General features: G+C 37.9%; 1 protein-coding gene across 3 annotated transcripts in view; it reads right to left on the reverse strand.

The window, feature by feature from the left end:
* The window catches only part of LOC126255978 (tumor susceptibility gene 101 protein), a 177,506-nt gene that overhangs the window by 98,581 nt on the left and 60,297 nt on the right, over window positions 1-18,628 (reverse strand). For 2 of the 3 annotated variants that reach the window (XM_049955444.1, XM_049955446.1), the window contains one exon: window positions 9,305-9,370. The exons of the other annotated variant lie outside the window; for it this stretch is intronic. In XM_049955444.1, coding sequence (XP_049811401.1) covers window positions 9,305-9,370 — 66 coding nt within the window. The remainder of the gene's footprint in view (window positions 1-9,304; window positions 9,371-18,628) is intronic. 3 annotated transcript variants of the gene reach the window in all.

The raw sequence follows: 18,628 nt of genomic DNA on the forward strand, positions 1-18,628 counted from the left end.
CAAGTGGTCATTTTGTAGAATCGGGTATACTGCCTATGGTTCGCATCTTCCCAACGCAATATTTCGACACTGTAACTCAGCGTCTTCATCAGGTATTTCCTGGGACTGGCCGCTTTGCTGACCAGGTCCCATACTAATGCTTGGACAGCGCCTAGTGTTCAATCTGCTGTCCGCATCCACTGTGGCTGTTTCTTGTGGTGGTATCTGTCTCCAACCTTCCCTTCTTTCATCTGCACCAGTTGCAGCTGTCTTCCACAGTGGCAGCCATTCCACGGCATTTCATATTACTTCTGCACCCGCCAAGCACATTTCTAGCAGTATTGTGAGGCAGTAGACATCCCTTGTGCTGTTCATGAGCACTGTGGCTTTCTCTCATGGGCATGTCATCCTCCTGGCATTCTGAAATTGGTATGCATCTGTGAGGTGCGTTTACTGTATCATCAGGCTGCTGTTGGAGTTGTATATCATATCTGGGCGTACTGCAGCAATCTCTTGTAGCAGTAGCTGCTGTCTGGTGTTTTCCTTTAAGTTTGTCCCTAGGTTGTGAGCTGCTGGAAGTTTCAGCAAGTTTCACCCAAGGAGGTAGTTGCCACCTTGTGCTCTGTATGGGGGTCTGGTTCTGGTTGTCTAAGATTCATTACCAGAGAAGTGAACTTCCTTCTGGTGTCTGTGTAACGGAACCAAAGCCGGATTCCACACTGAACTGAGCTGGTACCCTACTATTCGGTTGATCGTGTTCTCTGCCAACTTGACTTCAACAGATTCACTGATGACACTATCCCAGAATCTGGGGGTTCAAGCCAGGATCCTGGCTTTGTCATAATTCATGGTGTGTTCAAGTTCCAGGCAATGTTCTATTATTGCTGATTTAGTGGCCTGCCATAGCCTGGTAAGTATTTGGTGTTCCTTACACCTTATATCAATTGTTCTGGTAGTCTGATCAATGTAAGACATTCCGCATTCACAAGGTGTATAGTAAATGCAGGTTTCCTTAAACCCCAAATCACCCTTGACCATTCTAAGAAGCACCCAGATCTTGCTGGGCACTCAGAACACACCTTTGATTTTGTGTTTCTTCAGGATTCTGCTGACCTTAGCAGAGACAGGCCCTACATACGACAGATAGGCTACCTTCCTGGTCTCTTCTTCTTGTCCCTCTTCAGTAGTATCAGGTCGTCTGGTGGTATGTAACACTTTGCAAATGTCCCTAGTTGAATATCCATTGTGCCTGACACTTGTTGTAGATTTTCTAACTCTGTTATCAAGCTGTCTTGGTTGGAGTTTGTCTTGGCTCTGTGTGCAAGTGTTCTGAGCATCCCGTTCTTCTGTGTTGGGTGTTGGCAACTGTCAGCCAGTAGATTTAAGTCAGTGTGTGTCAATTTACTACACACACTGTAGCCGAATGTGCCACCTGCTTTCCTCTCCACCAGAACATGTAGGAATGGGAGTTCACCACCATTCTCTAGTTCCATAGCAAACTTAATGTTCGGATGTCTTTAGTTCAGATGGTTTAGGAATTCATCCAGTCTTTTGCAGCCATGTGGCTACATGATGAACGTGTCATCAACATAGCTGAAGAAAAATGTAGGCTGGTGGGCAGCAGTTGTAAGGGCCTCATCTTTGAAAAAACAAAATCAGCAATAGCAGAACATTGCCTGGGACTTGAACACACCAAGAATTATGACAAAACCGGGATCCTGGCTCAAATTCCAGATTCTGGGGTAGTGTCATCAATGAATCTATTAAAATCATGTTGACAGAGAATGTGATGAACTAGGAAGCAGGATACCAGCTCAGTACAGCATGGAACTAGCTTTGGAACTACAGAGCAACACCAGAAAAAAGTTCCCTTCTCTGGTAATGAATCTCAGATGACTGGGGGCATAATTAACAGGATATGGCCTCATATGGAGCACCAGGCGGTAACTAGCTCCTCAGGAGACAGCCACAGTGGTCACAGACGAGATAGGGAACAACATCAACCACTTGAAACCTCAAGCACTGCACAACCTGGCAGCAAGCGTAATACAGAACACCAGATGGTGGCTACCACCACAAGAGATTGCTGCAGCATGTGCATACATAATACACAACTCCAACAGCATAAGGCTGCAGACAGCTGGAATGAATGTGAATGGAAGAGGGTATGCCTGGACATCTGGACATGGATACCTCTGCAAGAAACAGTCACAGTATACATGAACACCAGGCACTACCCAGGTATAAATATGGGACTCAGTCAGCAAAGTGACCAGTCTCAAGAAACACCTGATGAAGACACTGAGTTACGATGTTGAAATATGTTGGGAGGATGCAGGCCACTGGTGGTACACCTGATTCTACAAGACTATACCAAATTGCAAGGCATGTCTAAGAAACTCCTTGTTGTGCATAACTCGTAATCACAGTTCCCTTTCATTTTATAAAGAAATAGAAATATTTATCATCAACATTAAATTTCTAATTATCAATATTTCTGTTTTTTTTTTTTTTGTTTTTGCTTGCTTACATTCTTCTAAGTTTTGTACCTTTAAATTTTCTGTCTATTAATATTAATTCACTTGTTACTTTGGACTTTGGGTCATTCAACATCAAATAACACAGGTCATGTCACCCATCGTATCAGATTTTCACTTTGCACATTTGCTTATACTTATAACATACAAATTTGTGCAAAATCTTTTTGCTCTCAAGGCTACAACTTTTTTTATATTGAATTTTAAATGTAGTGATTTTCTGATGACTGGGCTCTGCAAGAATGTCAATGCAAAATGGTACTTATCGACATAAATGCCCATAACTCAGGTGTTTATGAAGCTTCTCATTCGGATTTTTTTTCATAGATTAAGAGAAGTACATACATAATAGACACATAATTATTTAAGAAGTAAAGTTACAAAGAACAATACAAAAAATTTAATGTGTGTCACTTTCCAATTTATGGAAAAGTACAGACACATTGAAAAATGCTTACATCACATTACTCCAACCTGGTGGGAACTCATAATTAGTCTTAAATAATTCCCAGGACAATACAAATTGTGATAAAATAAAATTATTAATGGGTTTCCACAAATGAACACACAAATCTGATATTACAATATATTGTGTTGTGAGGAAGGAAACAAAAAATTCTAAGTAAGATCATCCATACCTGACATCGACTGCTTCAGATTTTCATGAGTCTTTTTCTGCTTGTTATTTTTTGCATTGCAATAGTCAATGCAGAATTTCTCCATGTACTTCATGTATTATTTTTTGAGGGGAAAATGGAAATTTTTAACTAACATACATGTTGCAACTGAAGTTTGTTGTTCAGAAGGGATGTATCTTTTGCAAAAAATTAATTACTATTCTTGGCTTACAGGAATATAGAAAATCAACTTAAGCTGTTGTGGTGCAAATAACGACACTTTCGGACAGGTGATACAGATGTACGAGGGTGAGCCAAATGAAAACCTTTAATATTTTTTTAAATATTGTGCAGAAGTGGTACAGAGCTGTATCACTCTTCAACATAATCTCCCCCACACTCAATGCAAGTCCTCCAGCACTTACTAAGTGCATAAATTCCTTAAGAAAAAAATTCTTTTGGTAGTCCGCGCAACCACTCATGCATGGTATGGCGTACGTCTTCATCAGAACAGAACTTCTTTCCTCCCATTGTGTCTTTGAGTGGTCCCAACATATGGAAATCACTTGGGGCAAGGTCTGGTGAGTATGGTGGATAAGGAAGACACTCAAAATGCAGGTCTGTGATTGTTTCAACTGTTGTATGGGCAGTGTGGGGCCTCGCATTGTCATGTTGCAAAAGGACACCTGCTGACAGCAATCCACGTCACTTTGATTTGATTGCAGGCCGCAGATGATTTTTTAGGAGATCTGTGTATGATGCACTGGTGACAGTGGTCCCTCTAGGCATGTAATGCTCCAAAATGATGCCTTTTTCGTCCCAAAAGAGAGTCAGCATAACCTTTCCTGCAGATGGTTCTGTTCGAAACTTCTTTGGTTTTGGTGATGAGGAATGGCACCATTCCTTGCTCGCTCTCTTCGTTTCCAGTTGGTGGAAGTGAATCCAGGTTTCTTCCCTAGTAATGATTCTTGCAGGGAAGCCATCACCTTCTCATTCAAAGTGCCGAAGAATTTCTTCACAAGCATCAATACGTCGTTATCTCATTTCAGGAATCAGCTGCTGTGGCATCCATCTTGCAGACACTTTGTGAAACTGGAGCACATCATGCACGATGTGGTGTGCTGACCCATGACTAATCTGTAAACATGCTGCAATGTCATTCAGTGTCACTCAGTGGTTTTCCTTCACTATGGCTTCAACTGCTACAATGTTCTGTGGAGTCACAACTCGTCATGCCTGACCTGGTCGAGGAGCATCTTCCACTGAAGTCACACCACTTGTGAACTTCCTACTCCATTCGTAGACTTGCTGCTGTAACAAAAACGCATCACTGTACTGAACCTTCATTCGTCCATGAATTTCAATAGGTTTCACACCTTCACTACGCAAAAACCAAATAACAGAACACTGTACTTCCCCGGTGCAAGTCACAAGTGCGGTGGCCATTTTTACACAGATACTTGCGATGGTATGTGTGCATCTGCACTATGCTGCCAACTACAGGCCACTCTGCATGCTGTTTGTAGCACGCTTACCAACTTACAGGATAACAACATGAAATTTCAATTTGTTATTACAAATATAAGGTTTTCATTTGACTCACCCTTGTATTTTTATTGAAACTCTGATATTATTTTAAAAAAGACAAAAGAAGTAGCACCCTGAGTTTTGATAGATATTGGATGTACTCTTTATATATATCACATCATCGTTCAGATCATTCAAATAAGGTTATGTGAACTGACAACCTATAGTAAGGCTGCTCCATCAAAGTACAGAGCCAAAAGTTATAAATTTAACTGAAACATTTTCATTACATGGGTTAACTTTATTTAGAGTGTCAAACTAGCATCTTTAAACAACAATTATTCTAGCCACATTAATGTTAATTTCAAATGTACATGTTCCATAGTGAAGAGCCCTGAAACTATCAATGAAAATTCTTAAGAGCATCTCTGTTTTTAATCCACTGTGATAAATTATATTCTGTTAACTTCATATCTTTTTCATTAAAGTAATACATTCTGTTTAATGATGCTGATTTATGTACACCAACAGCACAGAAATTTTTTTCCGAAGGCGCAAAACAAGAGTCTTCCTTCTCAGGCCAAATGAATGACACTACTGGTCCAGGTGGGTCCAGAAATAGTAGTTCAACATCTCCATTTTCATCACAGACATTTCTGCTGAAGCCAAAGCACCACCTGTCATCATGTACAGCTGCTACATAAGGATTTTGTTGAGGAATAGTGAATGTCCACTGTGGGGTATTTTCAATGAATGAAAAAATCAAGGAAGGCTTTTCAGAAAAAGTTACTCTTCTAATCTCTAAAGAATCATAAGAATGTGGTTTGCAATGGTGAAAATTCCTGGTACCAGGTATTGTGTGGGTTGTCGAAAACCTCTTCTCAAGATTGTTGTATAGCAAATCTACATCGACTTTTGTCTAAGAAGACGAAGAAGAAGAAGAAGGAGAAAAATTACCAATATTAACTTTGCAGAAATCATAAACACCAGATGCAGATGTTGTTTGAGCATCATCCAAGACTAGCTCTTCTCAATACACGTTTTATAGTTCCTCACAAACCATCGCAAACAGATTTACTGTGACTAGTAGCAAACAAAGGATGCTCTGCATTAATAGATTTTTTTTTTGCTCACACAAATTTTTAAAGCTTTTTCTATTCTTGTACTGAGCAGTACATCCATCAGTGAAATAATGCACTTTCTTCACTTGTGGGTAATGCTCTGCCAGCCACTTAACCATTTCTTTCCAGACAGCATTTACAAACCCATGTTCCATATCATCACTTATAAAGCAGTGGTTCACTATTACCAATTTACTTTCTTCATCTGCCACATAAACACACATGGAATGGATTGTAGAGTTGCTTCTTGTCCAGTGGTAACTCTGAATTACAAAACTGTAGTTTTCAGCAAAGTCCATTAACGGAATTGCTTTTTCCAGGGTTATATTTTCTTTCAATTTTTTCAAGGATTTTGACTGACACTTGCATATAAATGAGTGTGGTTTAAGTGCCTGTAATTTTGTTACTAACCAGTCTATGTATTCACCAGCAGTTGCAGACCGCTTTATCAATTCTGCCTGATGATCTGTGTTTATCCACTGGCTGAACTCAATTTCATCATCAGCATCTATGTAAGCTAATTTCTGGTTTAATAATTTGGACAGTTTGTCATCACTGGAAGAATTATCACAGTGATTAAGCACGCAATCGTAGTTTTCAGAATCACATACAAGAAATTTTATAAGTTCTTTGTGTGTTTCTTCAATGTGTTTCAGGTCCAAAAGAACTTTTACATTATGGTGGATAAAACACACACACACACACACACACACACACACACACACACACTGAATGAGCGCTGGCAGCGTCAGCTAAAATACACCACTTCAGTCTTAGTGAAAAAAAGAAGAGTACAGTTCTCTTAAACTGCAAAGGATGAGTCTTTTTTTGCATATACACAGTCTTCTGAATGCTATCTTTGTCCTTTGCTACTGGCAACATTGAGTATATTCATCATTTTGGTAAAAATCAGTGACAATATTTACCCCTTCATCAGCAATAACTTTCCCCCTTTTTGGTTTAGGAATTGATAAAATAACCACTTGCTTCTCGAACCAGGTACTCACTAACATTGAATTCTGACATTATGTTTTCTTTTGACCAAGGCAGTGGAGCTAATGTTAAAATATGAATTTTTTTCAGATACTCTTACACTAACCAATTTTTCTTTCATTAACAATATCATGGCATCAAAACCTTTGGCTTTCTTAACAATTTCATCCTCAAATTTTTCTTCTCTATTGTCAGAATCTAATGCTCGGCACACTTTTCTTTCCAAAAAATGCTTTGCTTTTTCTAGCTTTGCTGTAATTTGGAATGGAGTGAAGTTTTGAGGGAGAGCACTCCAAATCATATAAAGTTTTGTTTGCATCCTCAATACTTCGACTTTTTAGTAATGATTTGTGAAATGTCACTTCCGGGTCATCTACATCACTTTCGTTTTTATCACTGATGTCAGTTTTCTGTTCACAAATCTTACATGTTGTGCACAGTTTTTGGTCTGGTTTTACATAGATCCTTTTAGCACTTAATGTTTTCGACAAAGACAAGCAAACTGACTCAAAGATTTTTTAACTGTTTTTATGTGTTTTTTGGAAGGATCAAAAGTTCTTTGATGATGTCCACATATGGTAGCACTTTCTTGATCTTGTGGAAAGGTTACATGGGATCGCAGCAATATCAAATCTCATTGGTCTTCACTCAGCTCTTCTGTTTTTTGTTAACTTTTTATTAAGGTACAGGTTGTCAAATGACATCATGTTTTTAGTGCATAAATTCACATTTTCCATTGTAATTAACTGAGCACTAATTCACTTTAAACATACGTTATACAATTGGAATGATAGGGCCACACCAGAAACACATATGACCTGTCTCATAGAAAGACAAAGAGCAACTGAGGCCAAATAGACTAATTGTTGCATACTAGTTATTCTCAACCATGAATTTCAGCAATGGTTGCATTGTTTTCATGCCTATAAGGTTTCAAACAAGCTACTGCTGTCTAAGAACACTTTTTTATCACTGTGAGCAGGTGACTGGCTGAACACAAAAAACATATATATTACAGTCTTTCAAAATTACTGAATTAGTCAAATGAAAGGAAGTAAATTTTCACACTTAAAGTTAACTTGTCTGCCAAGAATGAGTTATACTTCAATATGCTAATTTGGTACCAATGCATCAGAGGCAGTGAGACAATGAGTGGATGAACTTACTTAAAATGACCCTTTTCCATCACAGCAAAAAGTAGTTCGATTTCAGATGTGTCTGTCAATTAGCAGAAGACCCATTCAAATTTTTATTTTATTAAAAAGCTTACAGTCTAGGGGATTATTTATGACCAAAATCAGGTTCCAAGAAGATTGGAGAAATGTGAGATAAGCATTTTTCCATGTCCTCGCAATTTTTCTGAAATCGAAAATTGACATACATTAATATTTAAAAAAAAAATTTGTAAGCAATTGAAGCAATAAAGCTTCAAAACTTGATATCTGTTAACTATATGCCTTACTTAACTTCTGAAAAAAAATAAATAAATAAAAAATTCCAAGTCAAAAGCTTTATAAACACCTGAGTTGTGGGCATTTATGTAGATAAGTACCATTTTGCATTGACATTCTTGCAGAGCCCAGTTGTCAGAATACAACTACATTTAAAATTTGATATAAAATAAAGTTGTAGTCTGAGACCAAAAAGATTTTGCACTAGTTCCTACGATACAAGCAAATGTGCAAAGTTTTGTGAAAATCTCAGAAACGGGGTTACAAATCCTTGAATTATTGCATGTTTTGATATGGAATGACCTCTTCTTCCTTGTTTAGCTTATTAATTTTCAGTTTCATTGCTGAACACTTAAACAGATACAGGAAGGCAAGTGTTATAAAATTCACACAAAAGATTATTTCTCCTCCTCCCAACTTCTCACTGTAGCAACATCTTACATACATATATCTCAACAACCACTTTTGCATATATTGCTAACCTCTGTCTCTGTGTGAATTGCTGCCCTTGAAGAAAAAAAAAATCCTTGTCTGACTTTTCACCAGATCACTTACTATGATTAACATCCCCTCCCCTCCCCTCACCCTTTAATTTTCTTTAGCAGATAATTAATTGAACTCAGTTACTCATACCTCTGCTTAGTAACAGTGTAACAAAATATTGCAAACTAATTAAAAACAAGATACAGAGGTCAAGATTTTCAAGGGTGATTTGAAAAGTTTTCACACCATATTTCAATCCAGAATATTAGTGTTACAGAGTAACCAGATAATGCGTTCAATATAAAAGTATTATGCCTCGCCATTCCATCACGACAATATTGTACTCAGCAGTATTCAACATATTTCCTTTTTTGTTTCTCACTTTGAAAGAAATAGGTGGTCACCACTTTTCAATTCAACCTCGTATAACCAAAACATTTTATTTTTGCAGAGTAATTTAATATTCTGTATAAATGTACATTACTGTGAGAACAACTTTCTTGAAATGTAGAAAAGCTGTTATTTATTGGAATGATTTTTGTGTAAGTGAAAGCAGGAAGAATTGTGCACACAACATAAGATAAAAAGAAACTTACCTTTAAAGCGGACAGGGATTGTTCCACTAAGATGCACTAGATTCTTCGTAAGACCATTGGAGAAAACTTTTATGAAAATGACAAAGGAAAATCACTATGAGAAAATTATCAGTAAAAGCTACACAAGAAAAGCTTAAGTGCATGTGAATAGTATGTGTCATACAGAAAACACACATATTCACAAGTTATCCACTAACATTTACACAGCAAGAATGAATTTGAGAAAACTGAAATTAATCCACAGAATGAATCCCAAATATAACACAGATTCTGTTACAATGTCTGCCATGGGCACACCACACACACATAAAAGCAACTTTTACATTAAGTTACTAATCAGCCATCAACAAAGACAGTGATTATCAACACCTTAATAACGACTGTTCTAATAATTCCCTATCTATAACATAATAGTCTGCTTTCTTGACGTATGCCTACTGCATGAGGTTTCACAGTAGTAAGAAATATATACATATTGCTTACTATTCATTTCTCTCCTTTTTCTTATTACTTGTACCAGTTGTTTCTGTAACACTTTTGTTCTCAAAGAATGTACATTGCACTTTACATAATAACGCAAACGAAGACTACTGACATAAAGTAATAAGGCATCACAAGTCCCTCAGGGATGCAATATTCACTATATTCTAATCCGAATTACAAAGTCCTAATTTATTATCAGTGAAGCAAGAAGAATGAAACAAGCACAGGAGCTCATATTCTTGCTCCGAGTTGATTCACTCCACATTAAATCATATACAGCATTTACACACAAACAGTAAATTTAAGTTCTTGTGGATCATCTGGAATGTTCTAGAACAAACAAGGAATTTAAATAACATAGTAAAGATGGATCTCAATCCACAGATTCTTAAGTCTTTAGGTTGACCTTCTGCCAGTGTGTTCTGGAATTGAGTGTTCACCTATTCCTCCCAGCCACACCAATTCACCTGCGAACAAGTCCTACGATCTATCCATATTTCGTTTTCAGTCATTATCTATAGTCATTCTCATTTTATACAATCCTTGGTGTTTGCAGGATCCTGGAACCTGTGGTTATATTGAGCCCCACGATCATTCTCTCTTTTCACATAAAGAACAAACCTGATGTCCCTGCCACTTTCAGATGAAACAAAATTTATTGACTTTCCAAGTAAAGTATTATCTTAGGAAGTTAAATAGGCCCCCTGCAGCATAGCTTCATTAGTCTTAACATAAAATCAGGTGTTTCTCTGACTGACTGACTTTGAAAAATAGAACGCTGTTCAAATGAGATTATCCGACCGAGATGCAATACCTCACAGCCCTTTAAAATAATATATGATGGATGTAAGAAAGCTCACAAATAATTCAAGGTTCACAGATCTAGAGTATCCAAACTGGTATGCAGTTATGTAATCAGTGCACCAAAATTGCCTTTTCTCTGACCCATTCAGCAGGATGTGAAATAATGTTCAAAAGCCTAGTTCTTCTCTAATGCAAATCCAGTGCTTAAGCACTTTATCACATTCCTCTCTTTTTCTAAATTACACTTCAAATAGCTAATATATTTGTAAGTATGAGGTAGAAGATGAAACTGGTGACAGGAAGGGAAGGTGAACACTGTGAAAGAGAGGAAGAAGATAACTACATATTCTCTCTCTCTCTCTCTCTCTCTCTCTCTCTCTCTCTCTCTCTCTCACACACACACACACACACACACACACACACACACAACCAGAAACTTAGAAACATCAAGCTCTAGTGAAACATAACAGGGAAAGAAGAATAAGGTGAATATGAACACACTACTTTACTAGCAGAGCAAACATGCAAACAAATTTCACCAAAACAATCTATGACTGCAGCAAGCATACAGAGAAACTGCTGTGTAATACTAACCCTCATAATGGGTGCCAAGGTGTATATTTTACTCACAACGCATCACAACTACAGTCAGGTAGACAAGTTATAATATCTTCAAGTAACTGTTCCATGGTGACACTGTGCAGATTAAACTGTGGCAGGATGACATGGAAACAGGTGATAAATATGCCATTATGATATTACTTAGTAAGCCCGCAATAGCATATTTGGGCAAAAATCTTTGATATAGTAGTTCTAAGGTGTGTTGTGCACATTTGACACACAGTATTGAGTCATAGGGAAGTAGGGTGGTTAGTGAAATACCTGGATGACCTACATGTGGCTGGATCACTGCCAGATAAAAAACCAGCCACAATCAGCATCTGGTGTACTGGAAATTCAATTTTATAGGCAGCATCAGTTTATGCCTGTGGAAAAGAAGCCAGAGGAAGAAAATAATCAACAATGATACGTAGCTCATTAAGCCTTGCTACAACCCAGTGCCAGAATATATAGCTTGCCCTAAGAGCCCAAGAAAGCCGACCAATAGAGCACCTACACCGGGAAGTAACCTCACAGCAGCTTCCAAGCTACACATCACATGTATTATCGATTTCAAAAAGTCATCTGTATGCACTGCAGCCTACCAACTGCATTCTTCTAATAGGAATGCAGTACATGGTTCAGATAATCTGATTTCTTGCCCACTGTGGGGAGAGACAGAAACAGTGGGTCAGTGTTGTGTTTATGGATAAGTAGTTGTCCAGCATCACGACTGAGTCGCGACTGCTGTTCTGGCACACTAATTAAAAAGTTTCAACACCTTCAATATTGTGGAAAAAGATCAATATGGCAATACCGATGTTCAAGCCTGGGGATGCTGCATGTTAAGACCATATATATGTTTCCTAGGGGTTACGTGACAGTTGTGGTCTATAGGGAAAACTTTCCATAATGGTGTGTGTGTGTGTGTGTGTGTGTGTGTGTGTGTGTGTGTGTGTGTGTGTTTGGAGCGCACACAGACCTGGGGTCCATCAGATGAAACATAATACACAATCACACATGCCTCACCTGGTGGACTAATACATGGAAAATGACATCACATGTCTAGAATGGCCAAAAAACTTCTTGACCTTAAATTCAATTAACATGCAAAGTAGAGACTAGATTGAAAAAGAGACTAGATTGAAAAATGTGACTCTTTAAACACCCTACCGCAGACTGCTGCTGATTAGTTGTTTGTTGCCCAGAAGTGAGAGGAATTACTATAAGCCAAGCTGGAAGACCTAATCTGCAGTATATGGAGCCACTAGGTGTCCTATACTGCTATTTAAGAGTGTTACACCCCATTACAGCCTTGGCCTTGTGGCTAAGTGTAACCCACAGCCCATAAACATTTTTCTGCATACTGTGTAGCCATATCGCTGTGCTACATGTCACAATGTTCCCAAGGTATATTTTAGTTGATACATTACTGATATGCATTATGTTGTTTCACTAATCCGTAAGACAAAACAGAAACTGAATGCAGAATGAATTCTTAAGCTGGAACAAGTCGAATGCAGAGTGAATAAGGTTCCACATGTCAGCTTTAACCTTTAAAGATAAACACCAGTAGATTTTGCTTCCACTTGTCAGTCATTTAAAGCTCACTTTAAATAATATAATGACAATATTATAGAGTAATGGATTGAACGTTTACTAGCATGGAATGAGATGATCTTGGGACATTTTCTTTTCAGAGGCGTAGTGGAGAGCATAAGGGAACAATTGACAGGAATGGGGGAAAGAAATACAGTAGAAGAAGAATGGGTAGCTCTGAGGGATGAAGTAGTGAAGGCAGCAGAGGATCAAGTAGGTAAAAAGACGAGGGCTAATAGAAATCCTTGGGTAACAGAAGAAATATTGAATTTAATTGATGAAAGAAGAAAATATAAAAATGCAGTAAATGAAGCAGGCAAAAGGGAATACGAACGTCTCAAAAATGAGATCGACAGAAAGTGCAAAATGGCTAAGCAGGGATGGCTAGAGGACAAATGTAAGGATGTAGAGGCTTGTCTCACTAGGGGTAAGATAGATACTGCCTACAGGAAAATTAAAGAGACCTTTGGAGAGAAGAAAACCACTTGTATGAATATCAAGAGCTCAGATGGCAACCCAGTTCTAAGCAAAGAAGGGAAGGCAGAAAGGTGGAAGGAGTATATAGAGGGTTTATACAAGGGCGATGTACTTGAGGACAATATTATGGAAATGTAGATGAAGATGAAATGGGAGATAAGATACTGCGTGAAGAGTTTGACAGAGCACTGAAAGACCTGAGTCGAAACAAGGCCCTGGGAGTAGACAACATTCCATTAGAACTACTGATGACCTTGGGAGAGCCAGTCATGACAAAACTCTACCATCTGGTGAGCAAGATGTGGGAGACAGGCGAAATACCCTCAGACTTCAAGAAGAATATAATAATTCCAATCCCAAAGAAAGCAGGTGTTGACAGATGTGAAAATTACCGAACTATCAGTTTAATAAGTCAGAGCTGCAAAATACTAACGCGAATTCTTTACAGACGAATGGAAAAACTGGTAGAAGCGGACCTCGGGGAAGATCAGTTTGGATTCCGTAGAAATGTTGGAACACGTGAGGCAATACTAACCTTACGACTTATCTTAGAAGAAGGATTAAGAAAAGGCAAACCTACGTTTCTAGCATTTGTAGACTTAGAGAAAGCTTTTGACAACGTTAACTGGAATACTCTCTTTCAAATTCTGAAGGTGGCAGGAGTAAAATACAGGGAGCAAAAGGCTATTTACAATTTGTACAGAAACCAGATGGCAGTTATAAGAGTCGAGAGGCATGAAAGGGAAGCAGTGGTTGGGAAAGGAGTGAGACAGGGTTGTAGCCTCTCCCCGATGTTATTCAATCTGTATATTGAGCAAGCAGTAAAGGAAACAAAAGAAAAATTCGGAGTAGGTATTAAAATTCATGGAGAAGAAGTAAAAACTTTGAGGTTCGCCGATGACATTGTAATTCTGTCAGAGACAGCAAAGGACTTGGAAGAGCAGTTGAACGGAATGGACAGTGTCTTGAAAGGAGGATATAAGATGAACATCAACAAAAGCAAAACGAGGATAATGGAATGTAGTCAAATTAAATTGGGTGATGCTGAGGGGATTAGATTAGGAAATGAGACACTTAAAGTAGTAAAGGAGTTTTGCTATTTAGGGAGTAAAATAACTGATGATGGTCGAAGTAGAGAGGATATAAAATGTAGACTGGCAATGGCAAGGAAAGCGTTTCTGAAGAAATTTGTTAACATCGAGTATAGATTTAAGTGTCAGGAAGTCGTTTCTGAAAGTATTTGTATGGAGTGTAGCCACGTATGGAAGTGAAACATGGACGATAACCAGTTTGGACAAGAAGAGAATAGAAGCTTTCGAAATGTGGTGCTACAGAAGAATGCTGAAGATAAGGTGGGTAGATCACGTAACTAATGAGGAGGTATTGAATAGGATTGGGCAGAAGAGAAGTTTGTGGCACAACTTGACTAGAAGAAGGGTTCGGTTGGTAGGACATGTTTTGAGGCATCAAGGGATCACAAATTTAGCATTGGAGGGCAGCGTGGAGGGTAAAAATCGTAGAGGGAGACCAAGAAATCAATACACTAAGCAGATTCAGAAGGATGTAGGTTGCAGTAGGTACTGGGAGATGAAGAAGCTTGCACAGGATAGAGTAGCATGGAGAGCTGCATCAAACCAGTCTCAGGACTGAAGACCACAACAACAGTGGATTTTTGAATCGAATGTTGTACAGTAGTGCCTGACTTTTGCAGTCATGAACAGGTACTTCTACCTTAACAGATTCCAAGCCAGCTGGTACAACATCTGTAGCTGCTGATTTCTGTTGTTATTGTATATTAATGGAATGATTGTAATAAAACACTGGATTTTAACTATTTTCCGTACAGCTATAGAGAACTGTCCTTAGTCATTTTCTGATGAAGGTTCATACTAATATGAATACTATTCATCATCCACTACATTTGGTGTTGAGATTCATTATTTTTCACATTTCTTCCACATTGTACACAAACTTTGAAACAATTTTTATGAAACTTCTATTTTAGGTACGAAAGAAAACAAATTTTTCAAAGTGTTAATAGTAAAATATTACAATACATCACAGTTCATGCCCCAGTAAACGTAACTCATAATACAGGGAAAAACCCTAACACGGCATGACAAAACCAGACAAATAAAAACACTCTACCTGCTTTTAGCAATTACACAGTATTTACTGCGTTCCAGTTCAACATAACCACCAACAGTTATAATTTATAGGCAGTACAGCAACCTTTATGGATAAATAAATCAACTGGGCAGAACAAATTAATTTACAAGTAATATCATTGCTGCACTCTTTTGAATATCACCACCACACACCACATTAGCTTTTCAATACATATTATGGCTCTTTCCTTTTTGCCTGCTGCTTGCTTATGTTTACCACATCATTACAGAGAAACTATGACTTTGGAAAATTCAAGAACTATGTACTTTATCAGGTATCTAATATTCCAACAGCTTTTCTTCTCGTTCACAACCAACATTACTCGAGACATTGAAATAGCCTCTACAAGAAAGATTTCATTTCACAGCTTTTCTCCACTGTTTTCAGTGTGACTAAATTATTATTACGCAATGGAAACTCCGGTCAGAGCAGCCAGTCCTAGTAGTCATGTGTGAGTGAAGTGGACTTGTTTGTGTGAATATGTGTGTGTATTCTTTGCTGAAGAAGGCTTTGGCCAAACGCTATAATGTGTAACAGTCTTTTCGTTGTGCCTGTCACCAATTCAACAAGTCACCTTTATGGTGAGTAGCAATCTATCCTTTTCCTAATATTGTAAATTATTGTATTTTCAAAAACATTACTAGTGCTGCTACCAACTTTAACTGGAGGCCATCTTAATAGTATTATGTTACTCTCAATTGAATAAATGCAGAAAAAAACAATACAAAGCTGTTTTAAATGCAAACAGTGCATAAAGGCAGAACTCGACATGGAGGAGAAACCCTAGATCCTTTGGCAACTGGCCCCTACAAACCATGAATGCAATACACACCCATCATGCAAAATCCCATATATCCTTGAAGATCAAACAGAATACATACTGGGGTCCTGAATAATATTACTCTCAACAATGACACTGTTCTACACACAACACGTTATGGAAATGAAATGAGCTAAACTTTGTTAATTCGGTGTCCCTGAATTTAAAACAGACATTCCAATTTGCATGTTAGCTCTAGTTTTTGAATAACAGCCATTGCCTGTAATTATGCTCTTTCATCACAAAACACTGAATCCCATATATAAGCAATCTGCTTCACTATCTAAGCATATTATCATTCTCATAGGAAAGGTATCACCATGTAACTGGTTACATCTGTGCACTTGGCCATCACACGTTCAGCAGTCTGTGGCCGGACAAGAGCATTGTGGCAAGTATTATTTAAGGTAGTCTTGTTTTGGCGTGTCTCTAATTGCTTCCAAGATAATTGTATTGCGGTATACTTCTAGCTGACAATCTACTACATACAGGAAAGTAAAAGAAGTCTCATAAATAATATAGATAACTTCTGCTATATTTGCCCTAAAGTAACATTTGCTTTTAGAAAGCGTTCAGTTATGTTTTATACAAAAATGGCATTGTTCTTGTATTTTGGCTGTAAGATAGCGAACCAGGATTAAAAATGGGCACCACATGTATGTTACATTACATGTTTGTCCAATATGGGCATGGATGGGTAGTAAAGGGCATCATATGGCATTTGGAGTCCCGATGATTTGGAGGGAGCCCAACAAACATACTACTGACTTATTTCTGTATGGTTCACCTTATAAACAAATAAAATCGACGATTGTGTACCCTAATATATCCTCTGTAATTCACCTTAGTACCTCATTACAAAGAACTTCCTGTTCTGAACCCGCAGAAAATGCTTCTGTGAACCACGCTTTCATAACGTGAATACGAAGATGAACTGCCATCATCTTCAAGACATGCGAACTTCTTTGCAAGCAAACCATCCTCGGATCACAAGACTTTAGCGGAGCAGAACTGTTGGCATCACACTTACAACAGTGGAAGTACCTGCACAACTCTGTGAAAGCAGCATTTTGCACTAGAAATAAAGAATTTGAGCAATTTTTTAAAACTTGAGGTGCTTAACATTCTGTAAGACCTAATTGGTCTGATGAGGCAACGAATATAAAGCATAGTCCTGGTCAACAGTGACTGTTCATCAATGATTTGAAGACAGGTCTTAACCCTTTCCACGCCAATGGCAAGTGGCACTCAAGATTATGAATTTTGTTTTCCACTCCAATGCCAAGCCTCCTTCGGCACAATTTTTCATTGCTTACATATGCCCCATTCTTGAATCTGACTGTACTAGGCATCAATGCTGCATAGTACTGCCATATTGGGATACCTCTGCTAACTCAGTGTCTAACTGTAGCAGTTGTGTTGAGAGAAAGGTTGTAACTGTTACATTCACGGTTAGCCAGTAAAAAGTAGCTAGCCCTTTACATACAGAACTTTCTGAGGGGGAGACTGTAGCACTTCTAGAAGAATCTCTATGTGAAAATAAGAATGACAATTATTTTGATGATGACAGTGATTCATTTGTAAAAAATTCAAATGAAATGATGAAAAAAGCAGAGCACCCCAAAGAATGTTTAAAAAATAGCACACAATGAAAAGTTTTGTACTTTAATGCTTATGAATAAATAAATTTGAATGAAAGTGCTCTTTCTATTTTAAAGCATACTCCAATCATTTATCAGTTGCCTCACTCATTCCACTAAGAGACGCGTACAATTTTCTGTGGTACATTCCCTGCCCAAGCAGTGGTAATTTAAATAAGGGCACACTGTGATGTCCTATGTCTGCATTACAGAGAGCAAAGTGATAAAGCAGTACTTTTACAAAATTGAAACGAATTTCTTTGCACTCCTCTGCTATATGCCACTAATGCAAAAGGAACATATACAAAAATGAGGACAGGGTGGCTACCCAAACTTGAAAAATAAATTTCCCTGAGAATTCCAGGTATCGGGTGCAAGACGGCGTTGTACAGAAGTTCCTGATAATTTTCTTCACCATAACATTCAACTTTTGAAAATTTGTAGAACTGTGTGATTCACAACTCTCCATTTTGAAAAATGGGCAGTGTGAACTGAATGGGTAGGTTTATGTGTTAAATGTGCTAGCTCATGCCCAAATCCCTAATAAATATGCAAGTATTTGAAAAAGTTAGACAGTTGCATTTTAGCCACTATGAACCACTTAATTTGCCCACCTCCCTCCTCCAATTTTCTTTTGTTACATTTGGGATGATTTTCTGTTTTATATAATGAACATGAAGACTCATAGAAAAACAGAAACTAAGTTAGGGAAATACTAAAAATGTTTTTTGG

The sequence above is a fragment of the Schistocerca nitens genome, chromosome 1 (assembly GCF_023898315.1).
Source record: "Schistocerca nitens isolate TAMUIC-IGC-003100 chromosome 1, iqSchNite1.1, whole genome shotgun sequence".
In the NCBI taxonomy this organism is placed as follows: domain Eukaryota; kingdom Metazoa; phylum Arthropoda; class Insecta; order Orthoptera; family Acrididae; genus Schistocerca; species Schistocerca nitens.